The following is a 25,170-nucleotide window of genomic DNA, read 5'->3' on the forward strand; positions in this document are numbered from 1 at the left end:
GGTGCCAACTCTTATAGTTTCCAAAGCAGAGACTTATCAGCTGTATGAATAATGTAAGCAGCCCAAGGGAGGTGAGTAAGTCATAATACACATCACTTTCTCAAAGGCAATGAAAAGGGTAACTCAGAGTAATCTTCTTGACATTACTATACAAAACATCTCACATAGCAGGGCACGGAGAAAACTTTATTCCCTAGACCTTAAGGAGTTCCAGCAGTCAAGATGGACAACACTGAGCTAAATAAACCAGAATAAAACAGTTTCTTTCTATCCTACCAGATCTATGCTTTCGACAACTTTTACATTATATCCATATTACTCATGAATTACCACCTACAGTGTGTGTGTGTGTGTGCATGCGCACGCGTGCCATCAAATCACAATCCACTTAACAGGGACCCCAGTAACGGTCTTTCGAGGCAAGCAAGAAGCAACAGTGGTTTGCCAGTGCCTTCCTCTGCAGGGTCTTCCTTCGTGGTCACCTATCCAACTACCGACCCTGCTTAGTTTCCAAGATCCGACAAGATCGGTCTATACCATATTGCTTTCCTTTTCCCTCTACAGCATATCACACTACTTTTGAAACTGAAGGGAATTCCAAAAGTATTTTTTGTTCATTGTTTTAATAATCACAGTGACTCCCAAAAGGTAGATCAAAGCCTACCAGAGGAGTTTAAGAAATTTTAGGTACACAAGGGTCTGTAGAGAGAAGATGAAAAAGGACACAGTACAAGCCTCTAACACTACTAATATTGCTCCAGCCAGTCAAGTTAATTAAAATATTTGGAATTACTACACTTGTAAAGTCTTTTGCCTTAGTAGTTGAATGTATGACACAGAAAAGCCAAGTTAACTTGGAAAGGGGAAGCTAACCTGTATCAGTAATCTGTATCTGTACCATTAATCTCCAACGACCGAAGATTCACATAAGAAGATACGATGTAAATTATAGTCTATAAATTTCTATTCTGTTCTTAATATAGATCTTTGTATGCTGTAGCATAATAATGCCACTAATTCAGGGAAATGATGAATTTCAATCTCAAACTAATTCAGAAGAAATTCTACTGACGATGTCCGTCATACAAAAGCAAGTGTTCCTTGATGAAAATCTAACTTGATGTAACAACAGTTGTACATCTCTACTGATTCTCATATAATGATCAGACCTACAGCGTACCAGAGGCTCTCATCTTTATTGAGGTGCCACCTCTTTCCAAGAATCATAAGCGAAGAGACCTTAACTGTTAAGAGGCCAAATCTATCACAGTGATAGGTGAGCATAAATGTTTGCATTTATAAAACCACTAGCTGAAACTCTGCCTCTTAGTGTAATATTTTTTCCTTTCCTCTTGTTTTTAATGCAATACTCACAGTGAAATGTATGCTGTTCACAACACCAGCATACAATTTCAGTAGCTGATCTGCTTTATAGTAGCATGATGGAAACAGTCTACTTAAACATGCATATGAAAATAATCACTGTAAAGCAATATGCAGACATCCTATGCTTTATGTAAATTCTCAGTTTACAGAAGAATCTTGATAGTATTTGCCAGATCAAGATAGACGTTCTTCATAATGCATGACAATAGCTTTAAAAAGTTGTCGTTTCAAGTGAATTTTACATACCCGGGGATAACTCTGGGAAAGGATTATTTTCTAATCTTTGGAACTATGCTGCACTGGCCTCATGCTCAAATGACCTAAATAGATTGCACGTGCATCGTTCCAGAGCATGTCTATCAATCAATGTCAATGTTCGGCTGACTCCATTTTGACTGGCATGTTATCTACTTCAATGTAATGAATAATGAATGGTATATCATTCCTAAAATTAGATACAAATATTCCAGAACTACAAAACAAGGAAGTTCTGATAGGAAAACCGATCGTGTGCATTTTCTTTTCATTTATACTTTAAGAGATCTTTAAAAATGTTCCTGCTTATATGTCTATCCCATTTGAGAATTGCCCCCCCCCAAATCCTGTATCATTTCAGCTCAAATTCTGCCATATGAGCATCATATTTCTCATAGTGCATTTTAAAAAATATAATTCTAGCATGGAACAATGAAGCATAGAATAATGAATAACATACTATTAAATAGTATATTAAACCTTGGCATCATTATTGTACCAAGTAAGCTGGCCTACCCCAGAAACTGCTGGATTTAGGTGGTTTCTAGAAGGTCCATGAAGAGTTTCCACAGTCAGTTTAGTCAAAATTCTGTCCCAGTTTGGAAAGAAAGTGGTGGTTGAGGCTCCTAGATTGCTCTAGTTGCCCTCTTGCCAAACTTACAGTGCAAACCTAAGAGTTACTCCATTCTAAACCACTGATTTCAATACCCTGAAATAGCAGAGAATATGGGGAAAGGAAGTGGCAAGGATGATGGCTAGAGCATCAGTCATCCCAATCTTGGGATGAACATGACTAAAACAGGTTGGTGGTCATCTTAGAGCCTACTTTGTAGTAGTAAAGAAAAAGAATAAAAATGCTCTACCCCCCTGAGACCCTAGTATAGGAAATAAGAGCGCATTGGAATAAAGCTTCACTAATTCCAGATTCCAACTTGCAGTGGGAAACTGGAGGATCTTCTGAGTTTCTGGACAGATTCCCAGGATATTTTATAGCCTCTGTATACCATGATACAGGCCAGTGTGGAATAAAGAGGTAGTTAGAGTTCAATTCTTTGTAATGGTTGTATTCTGGACATACTCTCTGTTATGTGTTTTGGTCTGCAACAGGGGAGGAGTTATGGCTCAGTGGCAGAGCATCTGCTTGGCATGTAGAAGATCCCAGGTTCAATCCCTAGCATTTCCAGGGAAAGAATCAGGTAGGAGGTAATATGAAAGGTCTGAGACCCTGGAGAGCTGATTTTAGTCTGAGTAAACAATACTGACCTTGTTGGACTAAGGGCCTGAATTAGCATAAGACAGTTCCATGTCTTCATGTGTGTGCAGAAGGGCAGAAGAGTTTCAGCTCAGCTTAAGAGGCTATTTTACAATGTAAAAAAAAACAATTTACATATTTCAGGTGTCATTTATTTTATGTAAGTTCCTCTGAGGATATAATGCTACTGAGGTTATACAACCACTCAAATTTTCCAGTGGAACTGTTTCAAATGGCAAACACCCATTTCAATCGGATGTCAGGCAACAATGAAATCATTTTAGTTAGTCTGATGAGCAACGTGTACCAACTGGGAGAGGTAAAGTACTATTCTGTCTTTTCCACAAGATCTCTCAGTGGCTTTCTGTATCATCCAGGATGTCTTCCTGAACTTATCTGTGAATCAGATGCCAGACACATTTCACTGATGGGTCTCTTCCTATCAGGAGGGCAGGTTTCACAAGCTGGTGCAGAGAATTATATAAGCAGTACATCATAGTAACTATGTTATGGCATCATTTTTCAAACTAGGGTAAGAAGAGGTCCACGATTCCATTGTCCAATAACTTGAAAATGAAGGCCTCTTATTTAACAGACCTCTGTCTGTTAAAACCCAGAGGGCTTGAGGCTTGGGTTAGAACAAGAGGCTGGCATTTATACTCTGGAAAGTGAGGATTCACTTCCCAGCTCTTGAATTCTTGTTTCTGACTCCATAAAGCAAAACACCCTGGAGATCCAGGAGCCAATTTGCTACACAGCCTCCTTCGTCCTTTAACTCAAGCACCAAGCCCAGCAGCAGCACATGAGAGTGAGCTGCGTGCCTCAGGAGGCATGAAGGAGACTTTGAGGGATTTAAAAGGGATGCAAAAGGGTGCGACTCCATTTCGGACTGCACTGTCAAATGATATTTGGTATCTCACTCGAGAATTTAGATATACTAACTCTCTAACTATCAAGCCCACAAGTAGAATAAATCAGTAAAACACACCAGCCAGTTAATCACAAGCTGGCAGAATGGAATGCTGGTTTTCTTACCGTTAAATGGCCTTTATTTAAAAGACATACTCTTCAGATAGTGCACAAGAGGATCCTGGTTGATAAACATGATAATGGTTTTTAATAATATTATGTCATTTCAAAGTGCTTGGATTTCATAGTAGCCACTTCATTTGCTGGATGGTCATTGAAAGAAAAATTATCAAATGACTTCTGCATTTTGCCCCAGGAGGCAGAAAGAAGATGTAAAGACCATAAATGAGGTTTAATGGGCTGCAACCTTAGTAGATTAAAAATCAGATCTTACCAAAAGTTTCTTTAGGCTTATGGAACACGGGTTTCATGTGCACATGAAACCTAAGCAGCTTGTTTGCGTTTATTCTCAGAGTATGTCCATCAATCAACCTCAATATTCTCCAAGTTCCATTTTGGACTGGTAGCAAGCGGTATGACATCCACTGAATTTTAATGAATACTTTTTTTAAAATGCATGCAAGCACTGAAGCTGGAGGTGGGTGAAGAATCAGTACAATGCCACAACTATTGATGTCTACATTCTAACTACCATTTACTACTGGCTCTCTGAATCTGTTATGATGAAAATACAGCTGGTCTAGGCCACCTAAACACTTATTCTAAGTGGTAGCATACCACCTACATCAAACTAGTTGTGTATCTCTCTTAATCCAGGATTATAGAAGACTGTGTTAATATATTTTGCTTTAACCGTGAATCAGAAGTTTTAATATTATAGTACAGCCAATAAAACTACTAGTATGGTTATAATTAGGCAGCATATATGTCTATATCCTCCATATGTATTTGCAAAGGTTGACTATTGGGAATCATAAAAATATTCTAGCATGCTTGCTGAACACAAATGGTTATAGCCATGTCTGTATCACCATCAAGATAAATGGTACTTTACAGATCAGCAAAAGAAAGATCTCTTGTCACTGAGAGTTTGCAATCTAAATTTTGAACGAGGGAAACAACAAAAAGAGGAAAGAAAAATACAAAAGGGACAATGAAAAAAGGCAATCACAATTATGTTTATGGGACTTCTTACATATACCACTGAGCTTTATGGGTTGTACCCATCCTATACTTTTGTTCCACTTTTTTTCCAGATGCTGTGAAGGCAGTCCTCTGCTGTGAAACTTGCTTCTTCTTACACTAGGCACTTCTATTTGCACTATTCCAATGTGTTTCAAACTGGAATGCCAAGCATGAGAGGAAGAAAGCACTGACACTGCAGTGACAGGATCCAAGTCCACAATGGAATAAATGCCAAACTTTATTTAAAGGGAGAAAATTCTACTCACTAAAAAGTATAGTTGAAAACTTTTATTAAATAGTAACAAAATTTGCAAAGAAGAGCCCCGTGGTGCAGAGTGGTAAGCTACAGTACTGCAGCCCAAGCTCTGCTCAGAACCTGAGTTCAATCCTGGCAGAAGCTGGGTTCAGGAAGCCGGCTCAAGGTTGACTCAGCCTTCCAATCTTCCAAGGTCGGTTAAATGAGTACCCAGGTTCCTGGGGGTAAAGTGCAGATGACTGGGGAAGGCAATGGCAACCCATCCTGTAAAAAGTCTGCCAAGAAAATGTCGTGATGCAACGTCCCCCCTTGGGTCACTAATGACTTGGTGTTTGCACAGGGGACTCTACCTTTACCTACCTAGCAAAGAAACTGAACGGTATTATTCTAGGAAAGGTTACATTTTTATACATTCAGTAAGGGTACAGATTTGAAGCAGATATCTCTGCAGTGTCAGCAGGGATCAGAAAGAATTAAGAATTACAAGACGATGTATTGTCGAAGGCTTTCACGGCCGGAGAACGATGGCTGTTGTGGGTTTTCCGGGCTGTATTGCCGTGGTCTTGGCATTGTAGTTCCTGACGTTTCGCCAGCAGCTGTGGCTGGCATCTTCAGAGGTGTAGCACCAAAAGACAGAGATCTCTCAGAGAGATCTCTGTCTTTTGGTGCTACACCTCTGAAGATGCCAGCCACAGCTGCTGGCGAAACGTCAGGAACTACAATGCCAAGACCACGGCAATACAGCCCGGAAAACCCACAACAGCCAATTACAAGACGGTTTTTCTAGAAGCACTGAATGAATTCAGGTCTGGATTGGACTACCGGACTGAAGATCCTCATCAACACTACTAAAATTACTCACATTCCTAGATTATAATAGGCTAAACAAACAAGCCCATAAACACAGAGAAAATTACAGAATGGGAGAAAGGGGTTTTAAAAAAAGGCTCAACCCCACATTCCAAATGCAACTTAAGTGACTTTGTGTGAACAGGTATAAAAAAACTAGTCAAACCAGTTGTGTCTGAAATGGCACAAAGAATCCACTAGTAATCAGCAGCCAAAACATTTTACAATGGTTGTGTGAAAAGGGCCCAAGTCCTTCCCCTGTTACATCACCTGATTCAGAAAGAGCTATCCTGAAATGCAGCTTTCTACGCACAATACTAAAGTAAGTATTACTCAGAGCTCTACTGAATTTCCTTCATGCATCTTTTGATATTAATGGGTATGATCTCAGCTTGATGGTAGTGACTGAAGATGAGCAAAACACTCATTGCTGAATAGTAAATAAGGACGGGGGGAACCATGTTTTACTGTGGCAGTTGAGGGAGTTCCCCTCCCTATAATGCAAGTGCAAGGTGAAGGCACTATTCCAATAGGCATACTTTATAGTATATTGCAGATAACCCTTGATTATATTATTGTCTCTGCTAGTTTTGTTTTTAATTTGTGGTCTGATAATATAATATTGTTTATTTTTTTATATTTTGTGTATTTTATTCTTTTGTAAACTACTTCAAGATTTTTCTTTTTAAGTAAAAAGACAGGATATAAAGTGTTAAAGAAATGAACTTTAGCCTCACTTAGCACAGCCAATCAAATTCTTGACCTGCGCATGAACTAGGCACCATTACTCATTCCTCAGCCACAGTGCATGTGCCATGCAACCCATGCATACCTGGCCATGTCTTGTCTCCACAAAAGAAAGAATTTGGCTCCTTGAATTTAATGAAATCTTAAAGAATTTTCATATAGCTTAAAGCAGATGGCTTCTCTGAGTCCTTCCATTTACAAAATTCCATGAAATCCTTAATTTTAAAAACTATATTCCAGTACTTACAGAATAAAGTTTGTTAAATATAAAATAAAAAGTCTCCATTTCTGAAAAGCAGCTACAACTATTCCATAGTAAGTCAAACAGAGATATTCCATTCGGTCTACTTCAGTACATTAATTGGAAACAGTTTAATTCATAACCCTTCAGGTTTAATGACTACATGTCCACATCCTATGAGCATTGTACTGGTTTTAATCAAGTAGGCTACCATTCCAGTTCAAGACTTGTACAATGGAGGAAAAACATTAAGAGCATGTATTATTAATGCAAAAAGTGAGGTAGCAATAATTGATTTTTACACTATAGTCTTAAGTGGCAATAAATATAAAAGTAGCTTCAGGCCTAGATAGAGATCAAAGAGAGCACAATTTCCATGGTTTCTCAGGCAAAAGGAGAGTTGTATTAGAATTCCTGAGCTAATCAATACAAATAGACTGACAGCTGAGTGAAAGCAAGTACATGATTTCATCTTTCACTGGCACATGAGGTTTGGAATGCTACATCCAATCAGGCAAATATTCATCACATAAATGTTTTATCCTACAATCAATGCATGGAATGCTTACAGACTTTTGTGAATAGATTTTCTCATCACCACTACTGTAAGTTTTCCTTCAACTTTGCTGTTGAATATGTTGATGCATTACTTATTCCTGTCTTACCTTTACCCTCCTCGGTGCACCACAGAGACAGTCACACACATACATGCATAGATATACTATATAAACAATGTTTCTAAGAATTTATGTAATCTTAGACCTTCTACAGCACTGTAATAAAAAATGTTTAAATGAAACTTCCATATCACTTGAGTATGAAAAAAAAACATTTTTCTGGAGTTTTTGCTCTTTCAAACCAAGTCTACTCCTAGCTCCCCCAAGGGGTTTGATTTCCCAATCCGAGGGAATTATATTCCATCCATACCTCACATTCAAGTGAATCTGAAAAGAGTATGTTTTCAGTCTTGGCTTGGCTCCAGCACAGCATTTCCATGAACAGATCCTTGAAGCATGATTATCTCATTTCCCTCCTACCACTGCAGCCCAAAATTCTTCCAAAAATGTTGTCCTAGAAGTCCAGGAGCAGCATTAGGGAGGGGAATTTTGGGTTGCCACAGGAGTGGGAAGATGAGGACACAGAATTTTGAGAGCAGAAATTCTGGAGCCCAGAGAAATACATTGGAACCAACACAAGGTACTGAAATAGAGCACCTAAAATAATGATTACTTAGCATGGACAAGAACACATATGTTAACTGTAATATTAAAGTGTGGAAGGGACCATCAACTTTCCTTCAGATTCATGCAACAATTGGAAATGCCTGATTCTAGTAGCAAGACAGCAACCATATCAGGAAAGATACAGATGGGAAAACACTTGCAAGGGAGAACTGAGGGAGTGCAGCACTTTTCTAGACACCAATTTCTCCCCAGTTCTTCCCTGCAAATGTGCCACCTTCCAGCTCCTGTTCCTTTTTCTTCATAGCCAAGCTTTGAAACCAGAACTAAAACCACTTGGGGAGAAAAATGGCCACAGAATAAAATCCATAGAGGAGAATCACAACATGCAACCCAGAGACATGTTCATTTGAAGGGGAAGAATCACAAAAATACATTTTCTGTGCACATTTGTCTCTGCATCCCAATCCATAGCGTGTATGGAGAGGTGATGGGGTACACCTGCTCCTACCAAATGCAAATTATAATGCTGACTAGAGATGGGCACAAACCAAAAAAACCAAACTGTGCGGTTTGTGGTTCGTTGTATTTCATGAACCAGAAGCTTTCACAAACCTGCCCTGGTTCGTGAACCGGTTCGTTTGGTCAGTGAAAACATCACATCCAGGTCAGCAAATCGTCATTTCTGGGTCAGCAGGTTACTTCCAGGCGAGCAGAAAGTCTGCAGGAAATTCATCCCCTGTTGTCTATGAAACTGATTGATCGGCGCCAGGCTCTCTGCAGAGACGAAACAAAAAATGAACCAAACGAACCAACCTAAAGTTCGTGGCGGTTCATCAGAAATGGGCTCTGACAAACCACCGGTTCTCGAACCACGAACCGGCCCAGTTTGTGCTGAATTTTGGTTCATATTTCGGTTCATGCCAATCTCTAGTGCTTACCTATCAGTACATTAATCAAGCCATGGCAATGTTTTAACCAAGTGCTTCCTTTTCAGTCTGCAGTATCCTGAAATTCTTTATTTAGCACAAATACCTACATTGGCTATAAAACAAACCACTAATGCCATATTTACTCATTTTTATGAATAAATGAGTAATTCAAGTTTCAAACATATATTTGGTAACTGTGATATTCCAAAACAGTAACATTGTGCAGCATACTATACAATGAGAAATGCTGTTTAACACATAGCCATGTAATGGGGCCCCCTCCCCATTACATGTTCTCCCATGTATGAAGCAATTAAATGGAAGAGTGGATCAGTTTTGCTTGTTCTGGAAGTCTGAATTTTCAGACACAATGCCAAATTAATTTTCATATAGATTTCACTCACACTGAGAAGTGCTTCCTAGCAAATGAAATATTATATAGCTTTGTGAGAGAAAATGGGTATTATTTCCCTTTTCAAATAACACAGAACATATGGAATATGGATTATATCAGCACCTCTCAATGTTTCCCCACCTACAAAAATCCTCTCATGCATTTTAACCTAACTATTGTTCCTGTCTAAATATACAACACATATTAAAACACTGCAAAGAGAATTTACACAGTCAGAAAGTATCTCTTATATTTTTGTAAATCTGAATTAGTTTCTTTACTGTACTAACAAAACTTATACATGGAAGTACTAAACAGGAATCTATACTAAAAATGTAAATATATTTAATTTTAATTGATGAAAAAAATGATGCTAAGCAACCAACAAAAAACATTTAACCTATTGACATCATCATCATCATCATTTATTTATTATATTTCTACTCTGCTCTCCCTGCAAGCGGGCTCATAGCAGAGTATAACAAATATAAAACAGCATAACAATTTAGTTTAAACCCAACTTAAAACATCAATAAAACAGCGATTTCTAAAAGATAGTGGCAGCGGCACACATACTGCACGATCCAGCAATAACAACAAACCATGGGGCTGGGTGGCTAACTGCTAGATGTTAGCAAAACAGGGGGGGTTACCCTCCCCCCGTGGCAGGAGGCCAATTTCACAGCCTGCCCATCTCAACCACAGCCTACCCACCTCAACCACCATAAGCCTGGCGGAACATCTCCATCTTACAGGCCCAGCAAAAGGATAACAATTCCTGCTGAGCCTGGCTCTCCACAGACAGAAAGTTCCACCAAAGGCTAATGGCTCCAATTAGATGAGTGCAAAAGGAACAAAACCACAAACAGCTCAGAAGATATAAATTTAGTTTTATATAAATTCTCCTCAAGAGTTTTGCTACATAGTGCTTCAATGAATGAATCCGTAATATTTTTCTGTTCACAAAATAAACACAGAAAGCTACCACCTAATGAAATACCTAATTCAGCACCTGAGACTACATGCATATGCCTAATGCTAGATCACAACTATTTAAAGTAGAGAGCATCAATCATGCATTTCCAGAGGTGAGGGCACTAAATTCAGGGTTTGTCTTTCTTTCCCACAAGAAGCAATTGGCCCTGCACAGATATGCTGTTATGCCAAAAGAATGGCAGCTCAGGGCCAATGCATTCAGGATCAGGAAGCCAGAACCTGGAACACAAACATTAACTTTTAGATAAATATCTATGAAAGGAACCTACAGGGTTCAACACACCATGGTTGCAAGATGGAGTTCTTAAAAAAATATGAAAGACATGCATAGGTTAAGAAATCACATTCCAGATCTGTTCTTGCATGATATGCCACTAAGTCCAAAAATAACAAAATATCCAACTGCATACATATTATCGTATTCAGTTACAGTTTCTGTCAAAGTGAACGTGTCACTCTTCCAGTTCTAAGTCACCACATGGTTGATCATTAATACTTTCACAGCAGAAAATCCTAACGATCTGACTAGAGCAGTCAACTAAAAAAGCAAGTCAGTCCATGTCCTTCCAACATCAAACAGTTTAACAGCTTTAACAAGACTGGAGATACCTATTATCTCTCAGTGCTCTTCAAATACAGATTACTGCACTACGGATCAAGAATAAAATTTTAAAAATTTTTACAGGATCATATTTTTAAGAGGGGAAGCAAAAATATAATAAAATGAACAACTGGATCACTTCCAACATAGCATATTCTCTTAGCAGTCGCTCTGGAAGCAAGCCAAACAAAAGAAATGTTCTTGCAAACACCCAGCTACACTCAACTTCAAGTTATAATTTAATACCTTTGTCAACATCACTGAGATTGAAATTAAGAGGCCTATTTAACTATTTACTTAAATTCTGAGCACCAAATACTCATTTTACCAACAATCTTTAGTGTATAAACTTTTATTTCTCTACGTATTTTAAATATAGATAAAATTACTGCTACTATTATTAAGACTATCTGCTCCACTGAGAGTCATTTTTTAAAAAAAAATAAGTTAAAGTCAATGGAGAACACCTTCAGAATAAGCTTTGATGACAGGAGAAAGTAATTTTGAATATTATCTAGCAGAACCAGGACACAAAAAGCTTAACCAATTTGTATGGAGGGTTTTCACATCACAATTCTTAATGTCATTTCCTTTTTCAATGCATTCATTCCTGTTGTCTCTTTTCTCAATGTTATAAAACTTGTTCAGCCCTGAAAAGGTCCAAAAGTAACTACACCTCAGTAATGTACAAAATCTACCAATGGAAAGCTTGTAGAAAAAATGTGATGTATCTGCATTCCAGAAACCTAAAGCATCCAATCAAACCCTATAGATTTTCATCAGCTAGTCCAAATTATATTATTGGGTTAAGCATATGTGTAATTTCCTACAAATAAGTCTACAGAATATAAGGCAAGTAACACTTAGACGTAAGAAAGTCAATGATATTGTCTCCCAAGAACCACAAGTAAGGAATATCTTCACCCTATTTCTACATAAGATATTATTATGTACATGTTCACTGTGTGCATGTAACACCATTGGGAAAGGTAAAGTTATTCTGTACAGGTTGTTTCATACACTTTCAAAATGCAACATCCCACTCTTGACCGCCCCCGAATTCAATTCATCTACGCTAGCTAGAGTGAAGCATATATATTCCCAGATGCATAGCTTCTAAGTAGATAACACAAAACTTTCAATCAAATTTTTTTAAAAAATTACAATGCAATTTCTACTGAAGAATAATATGTAAAGTATTATACTACTTACGTTCACATGTGTCCCCTTTTTGCTGGAAACCAGCTTTGCAGATACATTTTCCAATAGGTACTAACCATTCTCCCTCTGCACTACAGTGCATTCTAGGAGAGTTCTCGGCCTCCTCTTCCGCGCTGCTGACACAAGTTCCTCGAACTTCAACTAGGGAAGAGAACTCTGAGCCAGTCACTGTATCTGGAAAAATAGCTAAGTTCTCAATAATAGACCAGCACTTCTTGTAATATACTTTGACAGAAACCAAAGCAATGCAGGCACCTACATCCTGAAAAGCCAGGTAGAATCCTTTTTTGGACAGCGGTCCAATCTCTCTCACCTCTGTATTAAGTTTCATTTTTCTCTCCCCAAGGTCACCCTGGGTAAAACTTTCATCAGCTGCAATAGTATCTATTTTTACATACTGGTTTTCTCTGATACTCCTGCCAGTGTCATAGTCTGTTTCATAATAATGCAAGTTGAAAGTTTCTTTACATGTCCCCAGGACTCCAGGAAGGCTGTTACAATCCCTTAGAGTAAATTTCAGTTCTACAAAAATCCTTTGTGCATTGCCTTTTGCGATCCAGTTAGTCCGAAGCCAGTTATTTTGGTTAGGTTCCATGACTTGGCATACCTGGTATGTTCGTATAGGTGTGTAATTTTCATCCAGTCCACTAATTTCTTCCCACTAAAACAAAGAAATAGCGATGATAATGCTTATCATATTAGATAACAAAGTGTTTTTATTATCAAGTAAAAGATACATTTAATATATCAATGTTCTAGTCTTCCTTAGCATTAAACATAGGATGAATTAAAATAATGATGAATTATCATCTGATCAAAAAAATCTAGAAAAAAATCAAAAGTGTGACACAGTAGCTACAATACTTACTGAGTGATAAATCAAGACATTCATAAATTAAATCTTGTCTGGCATGAACTCATTGGTCTTAGGTAAGTCATTCTCTCAGCTCAACCAATCTGTCATTTGAGGCAAATAAGAGTAACCTACCTTTACAAGAATTAATGATGCAAGAACTAAAGAAATAAGATATATTTTGAAAGTTCAAAACCAGTATGAATGCAAAAGTGTTGTTAAATTGCCTTAGTGTCATTTGTATCAAATAGATTAATCTAGATCTTTTAAACATTAATATTGCTATTGTTTCCACAGGCTTTAAAGTAAAATACATTTTTCTTACATTATATTTTGTTTTGTGAGCTGAGGTCCAGTACCGACTTGAATCCTGGCCTATGAAACATGTACAAATTTTCCGAGTTTTCTAAAGCAGCTTGTCATACACTGCTATAAGAATGTTGTCAGGAGGAATTTAATGAGCACTGTGGAGTGCATGAATGTTACACATGTAGTCCTCCTGTTCAAAACCCACAGCCTCTGAATTATATTATTCAATAAAGGCAAATGTTCACAATCCTCTATGTTAAAATTATGTACAAGCCCATGGGACTATTCAAGTAACTGGATTCTTTGTTCCTTCAAGTCAACAGAAATTTTGCATATGAAAACATCTTCAAAAGGATACAAATCTATTTTAAAAAGACCCCAATAACAGCATTTACAATCTGCTGGGCAGGAACTTCCCTGCAACTTTCTATGAGAAAGGAAATGCTCAATGCGTACCATGGAAAATTCCTAGGTGCAAAGAATAGGTCCTTCACACAAAAAAGAAGCATGCACAGTACATCTAACAGTAAGTAAATGATAGAACCTGCTAGTTTACGGCAGTGACAGCAACCTTCATTCACTACTTCAGCATACATTAGAATCTGAACAGAAATTCTGAGTACTTACATATAATTCTGAATGCTTAACCATGTTCAGCCCTCGATTTATCATCTTATGATCAGAAACAGAAATAACTTTTTTCTAAATTATGGTTGTTAAACAGTTTGGACTAAAAGAAAAATGTTCCGCATTTTTTTTATTCACCTAGTGTCCTACTTGATTTTATTTACAATTCAATGACCTGACTCATGAGTCATTCATCTGCCTTCATTAAAATAATCTACACTTCAGCAAATGAGAAACTGTATTTGTATGAATTAAGGCCTCCAGTTCAACAATAAAATTACTTAAGAGTATAAATATATGAACTTTGGTAAGAATATAAGAGAAAACAAAGCTGCATGGATACATCAAACTTGTAACCCCCAAATAATATTTTTATTATAACAAATCAAGAAAATGAAGCAACAATCCTGCAATCCTAAAGATGCTTTTCTGGGAATAAGATGTATTGAATATGCGACTTACTTCTGAATAGCCTTGTTTAGGATTGTTCCATCAATGTTAAAAATATTATATGATGCGCAACTAATGAGTACACCACATATCTGTGGTGCTAGAAGGCAATTTTCATCTCACAGGGTTATAATAATTTACCACTTTGTTATTGATGATAAATTATGTTAATTTATCTATGAAGTCACTCTTTCGAACAAATTATTTTCCTCAAAAATCAGTCTAATAATTTAAATAAGGCTTAGAGCCATATTTACCACGTGCGCACACGTGTGCATGCACGTGTATGTGATGTGCCATCAAGTCGCCTCTGACTTATGGCGACCCTATGAAGGAAAGATCTCCAAAAGGTCCTATCATTAACAGACTTGCTCAGATCCTGCAAACTGGAGGACGTGGCTTCATTTTATTGAGTCAAGCCATCTCGTTTTAGGTCTTTCTCTTTTCCTAGCACTACTGACTTTTCCAGAGAATCTTGTCTTCTCATAATGTGACCAAAGTACGATAGTCTTAGTTTTGTCATTTTAGCTTCTAGGGAGAATTCAGGCTTGATTTGATCTAGTACTCGCTTATTTGTCTTTTTGGCTGTCCATATTATCTATAACATATATATAGTTATAACTGAAATCAGAACCTATATACTTTCCTTATGGAGGGAAGGCAGCATAATATAGCCCAGACTTTCCTTATAACAAATAAGCACATCTTTGTACTAGAAATTATTTTTTTCAAGAAAATGTTGTATTGAAAAGTTTGCTTGACCATATACACTAAGGATTCACTTCAGTACATTGAAAAATCAACTACTATAGTTTGTGAATCTCATTGCGTCCATATCAATAATGCTAGAGAAATCAATAAAATCACTGATATACTCAACATTGAGCAGGTGTTGAAGTGGGGATTGGAAAAGGCCAGAGATCACTACATATGGGTCATATGATCCCCTCCCCCCACATACCAACCCTTCTTCTTTGTGGCTTGAATTTGCTTACTGGTCATAACTGCAGCTAAGTTTTATATCAGCATCAATAATTAATCATTAATAGTAACAGGTTTCTTCTTAACCAAGATTGCCAGAATGGTGATGAGAAGGAAGAAACTTAGGGAGGTATCCTGCAGCCTGTTCTTGATTTCCTAACCATGGTTGAGATATCACCCAGTATTCCATCTGCACTGGCCTTCAACTGTTGTTTCACTATTATACAAGGAAGGCAACAGGGAAGCTGGCTTCTCAAAGCCATGTAGCACACAATATAGTTCACTAATTTACTTGACAGCAAATGAGATCATTTTAGTGTTGGTCCATTGCTCCAAGAAAATCAGACACTGATGAACCAAAGCTGGAACTTATTACCACAAAATATACTATGGCTGTAAATGTTAAAATGCACAGAAGTTGTAAATGTAAAATGAAAATTCAAAGTACTGCAGAATTTATGTTAGAATATGCATGGTATGATTATGTAAACTTAAGGAAATATACAGAACATTCCTTTAGTGAGTTGAGCTAATTGCTCATTGGAACACAGTATTTTATTTAAAAAGGGAAAACCTGGCCTTTTGAACATACAACACTACCTTATACACAGTGTCAAACTATTGGCTAATCTACCACATCACTGCTGTCTGGCAATAGCTCTCTCATCATGATACCCTAGATCCTTTTAGCAAAGATATTAGAGACTGAAGCTAGTTTTGAACACAAAGGATATATTCCACTTCTAAGCTACTGCCTCTTCCCCTAGCAAAACTAGTATACATGATCAAGCAAACAAATTAGGTTATATCCTGCTAGTCTGAAAACATTGTTTGCATAAGCAAAATAGGGAACCTAAATTAATACTATTGTTTTCAGGTATGATTATGAGGAAAGTAAAAAAGTATGATAAAAAAGTGGAATGGAATCAAATCCAGTGATATTAAAGTGATCCATTTTCTGACCTTCCATTTAATTTAAGATTTCACACTAAAATCTATAACCAAATAAGAACTATGCAAAAACTACACAGCTTGAACATGATGATAATACATCTATATTAAAGTCTATGAAGTGAAAGCTGACAGAAATGAACCAATTCAGATCCATCTGCACTGATTTGTAGGCCAAACTGCCTATGTAATTAATATGGGAAGTCCTCATCTATTTGACATTGCTTGCAAGTTGCAATACTCCAATATTGCCATTATGAGTGACAGTGAAAATATTATTAGGATGTAAAAGAAACACACCTCAAAGGCATTCCTACACTGAAAACTCATTGAAGTTTTGAATATGCAACAGCTTTATACCAAGACTTTTCATCCTTTGATTTGTACATCAAGTAGCAACTGTAACAGTTACCTTTACACGTTTGCAAGCCTGAATCTAAGTAATGTCTAGAAATAAAGTACAATCAAGAATTGCTGTCTGCCCCTAGCACAAGTTAGAGATAGATTGCGACTACCTTCAGATAAACTATTTTAAAATGTTATACATGCAGACTTCATATATATATCGATAACTGCAAGAAGTGTGCATGATACTTCTAAAATTACAGAAATATGGAAGGGGGGTGTTGACTCATTCAGGTATCAATGAATAAGACTTTTGTACATTTCACAAACTTCGGCAACAGCCCTTAAATGAGCTCTTATTCTTCAAAACTTGCCCATTTTTCAAGATGTTTGAAAATTTATTTAAAATTCTTTTTCTAAGAATTTGTAGATCGCAACTACATTGCAAAGGCAATAAATGCAGAAACTGCCCATCTTTATTTTATCCCAGGGATACACAAAAGGCATGGACCATACTGACTAGTTTGCCAAAACATAAGTCTCCCTGGAAGAACTGGGTCATGGGAAAGTCACCACATGGAACTAACATGAGGTTGTACAGGACAGAGAGAGTTCCTTGATAAACCATACCTTACCTAACCTGTTCTATCTGTTTTCCATCAACGTTATCAGAAGTCAAACGCATTGTGTAGGTTTCATTTAACACCAGATTCCCCCAATCAAGAGAAAATATTTTATTCTACTTCTCCTTTTTTTCCTTTCTTTTTTTAACATACTTTATTGAAATGTATATGGTTGACTTTTTTTTACCATAGTGAAATTACTTGATAGATTTCACCATTTCTTTTTGTTAGGAATCATAACAATGGGTTTATTTACTTAGAATCAGTATTGTTAATCTTTCTAATGTATATTTACACCACTATCCATTATTCAATTGAAGTCCTAAAACCTCCTATCAACATTTCAGGGTTTTTTTAAAATAATACATGGATATGTCTTCATTACTTCACAGATGGACTACAATCCACTTCAAGTTATTCTTTCTAACACTTTTCTCAAAAGGCTTCCAACAACACAAAATACTAATGCTGAAGTCATTGCCGATCTGAAGCACTCAGCTCACATTACATATGTTTTGAAAACCACTCACTTCCACTATGTGCTTGGACTGATTTTACATTCTTGCTTTTTAAACTAAGACACTTTCAGGTTTCCATTCTTCATTTACAGGATTTGTTACACTTTTGTATCCACACTCACAGTTCATGCTCTTTTGGTTCCAGATTTCTTTATAAGCTTTGGATTAAAGGCTTGTCCTGCAAACCTTTATTCACATCCATTCAAACTACCTGCATGAGTTAGAGCTATTGTAAATGATGGGCAACACAATTTTTAAAGTGCTGTGGCAGCATAAATCCCAATGAAATTAATCAAACTTCATCTGGTAAAGCATTTACAGAACTTATTTGATTTGATTTTTTTAATCCCAGCCTATGATGCAGTCTTTGAACCATGTTAAAAGAGCCATTCCTCAAAATCACAGTTTGACTTCTCTTAATGTTGTTTCTCTAAAGAGGTGATGGGCATAATTATTTGGCTTGGTCTGAATGGGTCCTTAGCCTGACTGTAATGGTGATATCACTGTTGTGTTAAGATCAAGAGTTGAGTATACTGGAAACATAGTGAAAATTAAGTATATAGACTGCTGCTTTGTTTTGGGTTTCAGACCCACACACTGCTTCAAGAATTTTTTAATACTTAAATATTATTTGCATTCCATCTCTAAGCCGGTCTACTCAGAAGTAAATCCTATTTTCTTCACAGGGGCTTACTTCCAAGAAAGTGCTTTTAGAATTGCAGCCTATGTAACAATCGCAGATGTTTTGGGACCACTTATATTATTAATATACATGCTACATATGCTACAAAATTTAATTATATGATAAATATTTTCAGAATCACAAAGGGAAACTCCTCAATCCAACTATGGTTACAGGATGCAATGCTTTCTCTCAGAAATAAACACATTAGAGGTGACAGTGTTCTGAATAAGAACATAAAGTTTTTGAGTACACCACTTAAGATAATAAAGGTTATTTGCTGGGAATCTGAGAAGATGCTTCTAATTATTTTACTGTTCTATGCTTTAACATGACTATGCTTTTTCTCACAAACAGAAACTTTGAAGATATAGGCGCCGGTTAAAATTGCTGGACAAAATGTAGGCGAGATACTTAATTTAAACTATCTGTAAAAACCTAAATATTAGGTTTGGGAATATATTACTTACTTTAATGCTAACAATCTACTTACCCCATTGGGAGGAGAAGAAATCCATTCCAACTCCGTCTGTTGTGCTTTAGAATCCAACAATATTACTGGAAAAAAAATACCTTCATGTTAAACTATATTATGATAGAACTGAATAAAAAAAGTTATTTAAATTATGTTCCCATCAATTTTTTTTTTAAAGAGGACAATATACAGTATCTGTCTGAACACTGATTTTTCATTGTCAAGCATAAATGACTACTCATAAAGGGTCTGACACTGCAAATTCTTTATCAGATGGTACATTCAAAGAATTTTATTGAAAAGGAGTCTACGTTGTTCCATGCCTTCCTAATACTGGCTACTGTAATATAAAATACATTTACATCTTTAGTTCATAAAAAGAATTTAATTTATAATATAAAATTAAAATACATATATACATTTAACCATACTTATTTTATCTTTTTTACATATAATGATTATTTCTACCCGTACTGATTAGAGACAATTTAGGAAATATGAAAAACAGTAATATTCACACAATTATATGGACAACAATATTTGAAAACACAATGTTTCACATAGGGTTTTTCAACATCAAAAATAATACACATTAACTTAGCAGTTCATTATTGGACAAATATTGAAATACCTACGCATATTTAATTATTGGAAATATACTTTAAAAGATTTAAAATTTAGCCCACAGACTATAAATTCAAAGGAGGTTTTTCCCCCAGTTTTGGGGAAGAAAACTGATATAGTTAGTGGAAAGAATAGTTGGCAGCAGTTGGCATACTGTTAACACCAGGTTCTGTTGATTCTTATTTCAACAAAGTAATAAATAAAAAAAGGTTCATATAAGGATAGTTTTATTCATATTTTGATGGACAGAAACACAATAGTTAAATAAAGTCATTAAACTCTGCTAACACTCAACTGCACAGCTCTACTCAAGGTACTGGGCAATGTGGAACTCTAAACAGTTAAATTATTGTTTAAAGTTGTATTTCAAAGAGCACCCTATTTTAATCACCAATATGAATCTCTAAGCAGCTACAACTTTTAGCCCCCAGTATATTTTCTATCTTTCAATTTAAAATAACCAGTTGATATAAATCAATATATATATCCCGAAGTCCTATCAGAATTCCTTTGAAATCTCAACATTGTATATAATACCAATCCTGAATATACAAATCTTCCAACGTTCATGACAATGAATAACAAGGTTGAACTTGCCCTCACAATGAAAAACAAAACTTTTAGAACTTTGCAAACAGGCAAGAGTCTTTGAATATTGTCTAACTTCACAGTCTTTTATCAATAGTGTTAATTGGAAGTGAGTCCCAGTGATTTTGATGCAACATTTTCTTCTGAGGGCAACTTTAGAGCCTGAGCCATTAATATACTAAGAAATAAATGCCATTGATTTCAGTATGAGTTAACCTCAAGTATATTTTCAGAGAATCTTCAACATACTGAGGAAAAACTGTTTAATACAATGACTTCTGTATCCTACTATTGTCTTGAAGCATCTCATTGAAAAAGTTCAGAATCGACTCAAACTTTAAATAGCTTAACTTCTTTTAATTATTTAATTAATTAATTCAGGCATCTAGGGGATTTCGGCTATTAATAGCCCCTAACTAGAAGCTGATAGAGCACTGTGTATTGGGTAGCTAATTAAAGACCACGCTGATAAGCTTAGCTTAAAAAAAAATACTGGGTATTTAACCCCTGCATGGTGATATCAATGCATCTATTGAAATGCACTTGTAATTCTTTGATTGCCCTACACATTCCCAGGGGTGCTCAAGCATCTTTTAAAGCTAGAGTGAAAAGGCTTCCCATTTATAGTTTGAGTATGCACGTTTTAAGTATTATAACTTGTCCTACAGTGTGTGCTTTCTACACTATGAAAATAATCCTTTCTTGTAATATGAATTGTGAATAAACAGCTAATTTTTTTTACAGAGAAAAAGACATTTTCACAGGTGTTGAGGGACCTTTTTATTCATACTTCACAAGGCAGTCCTGAAGTGCTGGCCAACTGCTCATAACAGAGCTTTCCCTTTTCAAAGACACAAGTTCTATCAACCAGCCAGGATGATAAACCCAGCAAAAGAAAAGAAATTTTAGAAGCTGTCTGAGAAAGCCCGCTAATGAAATCTGCAGCCCACACATTGGCCAAGTCCGCTTCCTTGCACAATCAGACCCCCATAGATCAGCATTTCAAAAATAAGAGACATGGTGGAGCTTTCCAGATGGAGAAAGTTCATGGCTATGAAAACTTGAAACATTCTATAAAACCAGCTGGAGCCAGTCCTCAGGATACCAAAAGAGTTTTGCTTTTTGGAACGTTTGGTGTCTGTCCCATAAATGTATAATGAAATATAATGTGATACAATAAGGGAAATTCATTCTCTTCGTTCCTGCTGTTTTTTCCGTGAGGTAAGTTCCAAGCTCCTCAACTACATGCCTTCAGGGAGGTGATATGCCCCCCCCTTGGAATCCCCCCACCCCAAATTAAAGACTGCTTAACCTATTTCCATAATATAACAAACACTTTTTTGCTCTCCCTTTGCTAGTGTACACATTAATGCCCTTGGTCAAACCTGCTTGATAGCCCCACCATCTGCCCTAGAGCAGGCAGGCCTGGTTCTTCATGAGTGACACAGACTAGGGTTACTCAGTGAAAGGGGAAGGTCACTTTGCACATGGTCAGAAAGACACATTCCTTTCATGTCCCATGCCTCATTCCTGGTGCTGAAAAACAGATCCCAACACTAAGGCTTGGCACAAATCACACACGCTCCCTAGAGAGAAAAGCAGAATAATGCAGATGGAGAGAGAAGGGATCCATTTCGACTCTAACCTGAGGGAGGAAGGGGCTTCCTTGGAGACGATCCTAAACCGGCCTTCGGGAGAAGAGAATGGCGTAGGGAGCGGCTGCTAAGGGAGCGGAAAAGACAGAGGCATCTCGCCTCCAAGCGCCCCAGCGGAAACGTTGTCTTTTTTTCCTTTCTCCTCCCCAGCTGAGGAGGAGAAGCGTCTTCTCCCTTCACTCCCCAGCCTTCCCGACTCAAGCTAACGAACCCGCTGGCTGACTTGACTGACGCCGCGGGAGTTGCCCGTTCCCGCTCTCGTCCTTGCTAAGCAGCAGCCCCTTCGCCCAAAGTCGTTACTTGAGCGGCGGCGGCGGCAGCAGGCCGGGGGCGGGGGGGCTTCGCCCGCAGCCGTCCTCCACGAGCCCGAAGGGACCCCGAATCCTCTCCGGCCCTCCACCTCAACAACACACCGGCGCAGCCGAGTCCATTCCCAGAAGCGACCGGCTCTACTTTCAGCGGGCTGCCCGGGTTACCCTTCCTCAGTGCCCTTCTCACACAGATGCGCGGTTCACTTCGCCACGTCTGACTCGCCTATTTTTAAAAGGGCAAAACCAATCCCACTTAAAGCCCCACCGCCTTCCCCGGCTTTCCCTCATGCTTGTCCTTTTCAAAGAGGGCTCCTGTTTGTTCCCAAAGGGGGTGGGGTGGCTCTTTCAAAAAGTTACTTTAGGAAAGACTTTGCTCAGCCTGCCTCAGATTCTAAAAGGCGCCCCAGAAATCAGGATATACACATCTAACGCATACACACGGAGAGCGAGCGTCCCTCTCTCCCTCTCTGGCAGCTCAAATCACCCTAGAGTCAATCCACAAATTACTACGCGATTATAAGATAAGCAGAGTAGCCGAAAGTCACCGAGGCTCAGCTCCTTCGGGCCGCCTCTCTCTCGCACGCACAACCTCCTTAAGGGCACCGCACGGCAAAGGCAGGCTGCTTTCCAGCCCCGATCGCTCGCCCTCCCGCAGTCAGCGCTTTGCTGCCTGCCGCCTCCCTCTCTCAGCCGTTCACCGTTCGATTCAGGATTTTAGCCGGGTAGATAAACTTTTCAACCCTGACTTCGGAGGGGGCTCTTGATTCCCCCCCCCTTCCCTATCTGCGGACAGGGGACAGTATAATGGAGAGAGTAACCCGCCCCCTCGTCCAGTTCTGGCTACTGGCTCAAAATGTATTTTGTCTTATGCCAATAGCTCAAAAGGGGGGGGGGGGGCTGACGTATAAGGATGGGGTGGAATCATCTAAAAGACATTATTATATCTCGTTAAACAGCAGCCCAGATTCCCCCGGAGCCCAGGAAGAGATGTCATTCATGTACCGTACATTTCCCTGAATATTAATGGTAACGATGCATTTTTCAATGTATCTTATTAGATGGATGGGGTTTTTTTAAAAATCCTGCTTGCCATTCAGGGGGAAATGTCGGTGAAGTATTACCTCCGTTCTAAAGACAGTAGCTTCAGCTAGGCAACTGGGTTCTGCATAGGTATTCACGTCGATATGTTAGGTGTATTCCCGACAGACAGGCTAACAGTATACACACACCAACGCGGCGGAATACATATATGCATGTGTGGTGCCAATAGTTGTGCACGAGTGGACTCCGCTCCGCTCCTCGCTTTCAGACCGAAGGCTCTTTCCGAGCTGCAGAAGACCCCCTCAGCACGGAACGAGCAAGTGGGCTTCGTTATTAGCTCTTTAGAGGTGACATGGGTGGCTAACAAGAACTCCCCCCGGTCCAGCGGGGGGGGAACCCTTGGGGGCAGTCTGTGTTTCCAAACTCCAGTGTAGTCCAGCAGTGGGAGCCTAGCTCCGTTCCCCCAAACTCCCAGACCCTCATCATGGAGAAGGTATTTGTCTGAGATGGGGGCGGGAAGGGGGGGGGGGTCGCACTGCTAGCTTTCAGTGACTGTAAATGGCAACCTAATCGTGATGGAACCCCCCCCCCCCCAAAACACACACACACACATCCAATGACTGAAGGGTTTTGCATCCGAGCAGTGTCTTGGAAAGGCTAAATCCTTACCCGAAATTTCAGACACATACGCAACCAAGGCGCAATCCGGTACACTAAATGAATCGCTACCCATCCGCTCCAGTAGGAAGTAGCCCGAGTCACTCAACAGGGGCTGCGGGTGCTAATCGATCTCCTGTAATCTCTGCTGGGTTAAAGAAAGGAGCGCGGGGGGGGGGGGGGGAGGCTGCATGCACTTCGCATCTTGCAACACACTCTACGAAGCCCTTGCGCCCAAGGAAGCGAAAGATAAACTTTGTCTCCGGCATCACCTTACCTTCTTTTGCAGCCTGCGCCTCCCCCGTGTGTGCAAAGCCAAGCAGCCAGATGCAGCATAACATAATCCAAGAAGGGAACCTAGTTGGAAAAACCATGGTGGTGCATGGAGCTTGAGGTTTTTAAATATAGCTATTTACACAGATAGTCGGAAATAGAGAGAAACTGTACGGTCGTCGCCGCTGTTCCCGCTGCTGCCGCTCAGTGAGTATTAAAAGGGCTCGTTCTGCAATGTGTTTTATTTTGCAGCGCTCTTGCACGGAGCTCTCGCCGGCTGCCTTCTCCCCTTCCCTTATCGCTTTGCCTCCGTATTTGCTGCCTGCGAGTCTCCGACTGCAGACCGGCCGCTTGCTCCACACTCCAATAATATCAATAGGCGCGGGGGGAGGAGGGGGAAAGGGGCAGGGCTAGAGCCCGGAGTGCTGCCCGTCCTTCAGAATGATTGGCACCCCAGTCCAACCTAAGAGAGCTCTGAATCCCAGATGCTTGCGGTTCAGCCGAGCAACAAACCGCCCCAGCGATGGAGGCGGAGCTAGACGATGTAGCCAATCAGCGGGAAAAGGTGTCAGATTGCAGCTGGTCCTGGATTCCCCTTCAGGTTGTTATAGTCCTTCTAGTGCTCGTTTGCCGGAGGTGGACGTGGAGTAGACTGTGTAAGAGGCAGCAATAAATCGCAGCGCATACGGTGTACATTCGTAGCCCGATCCGCAACAACTGGCATTTGAGCCGAATTAGTTTCCATGGTAAAGAAAGTGAAATGAAACGCTTCTAGAAGACCTTGTGAATGTAAAATTGGTGTAGCGTGTTAACTTCCTCCTTCAAGGATTTGCTTTGATCC

The 25,170-nt window shown here is 38.8% G+C and overlaps 1 protein-coding gene across 6 annotated transcripts in view; it reads right to left on the minus strand.

The window, feature by feature from the left end:
* The window catches only part of EPHA7 (EPH receptor A7), a 241,926-nt gene extending 217,275 nt beyond the window's left edge, over positions 1-24,651 (minus strand). For 4 of the 6 annotated variants that reach the window (XM_055000378.1, XM_055000369.1, XM_055000362.1 and 1 more), the window contains exons 1-3: positions 24,334-24,651; positions 19,199-19,263; positions 12,358-13,027 (exon numbers count right to left, since the gene is read on the minus strand). In XM_055000378.1, coding sequence (XP_054856353.1) covers positions 12,358-13,027; positions 19,199-19,263; positions 24,334-24,430 — 832 coding nt within the window. In that variant the 5' untranslated portion in view covers positions 24,431-24,651. Of the gene's footprint in view, positions 1-12,357; positions 13,028-19,198; positions 19,264-22,037; positions 22,117-24,333 lie in introns of those variants that run through there. The other 2 variants (XM_055000387.1, XM_055000395.1) reach the window with 2 other exon arrangements.
* Positions 24,652-25,170: the final 519 nt, after the last annotated feature.

The sequence above is a fragment of the Eublepharis macularius genome, chromosome 1 (genome assembly GCF_028583425.1).
Source record: "Eublepharis macularius isolate TG4126 chromosome 1, MPM_Emac_v1.0, whole genome shotgun sequence".
Lineage (NCBI taxonomy): Eukaryota > Metazoa > Chordata > Lepidosauria > Squamata > Eublepharidae > Eublepharis > Eublepharis macularius.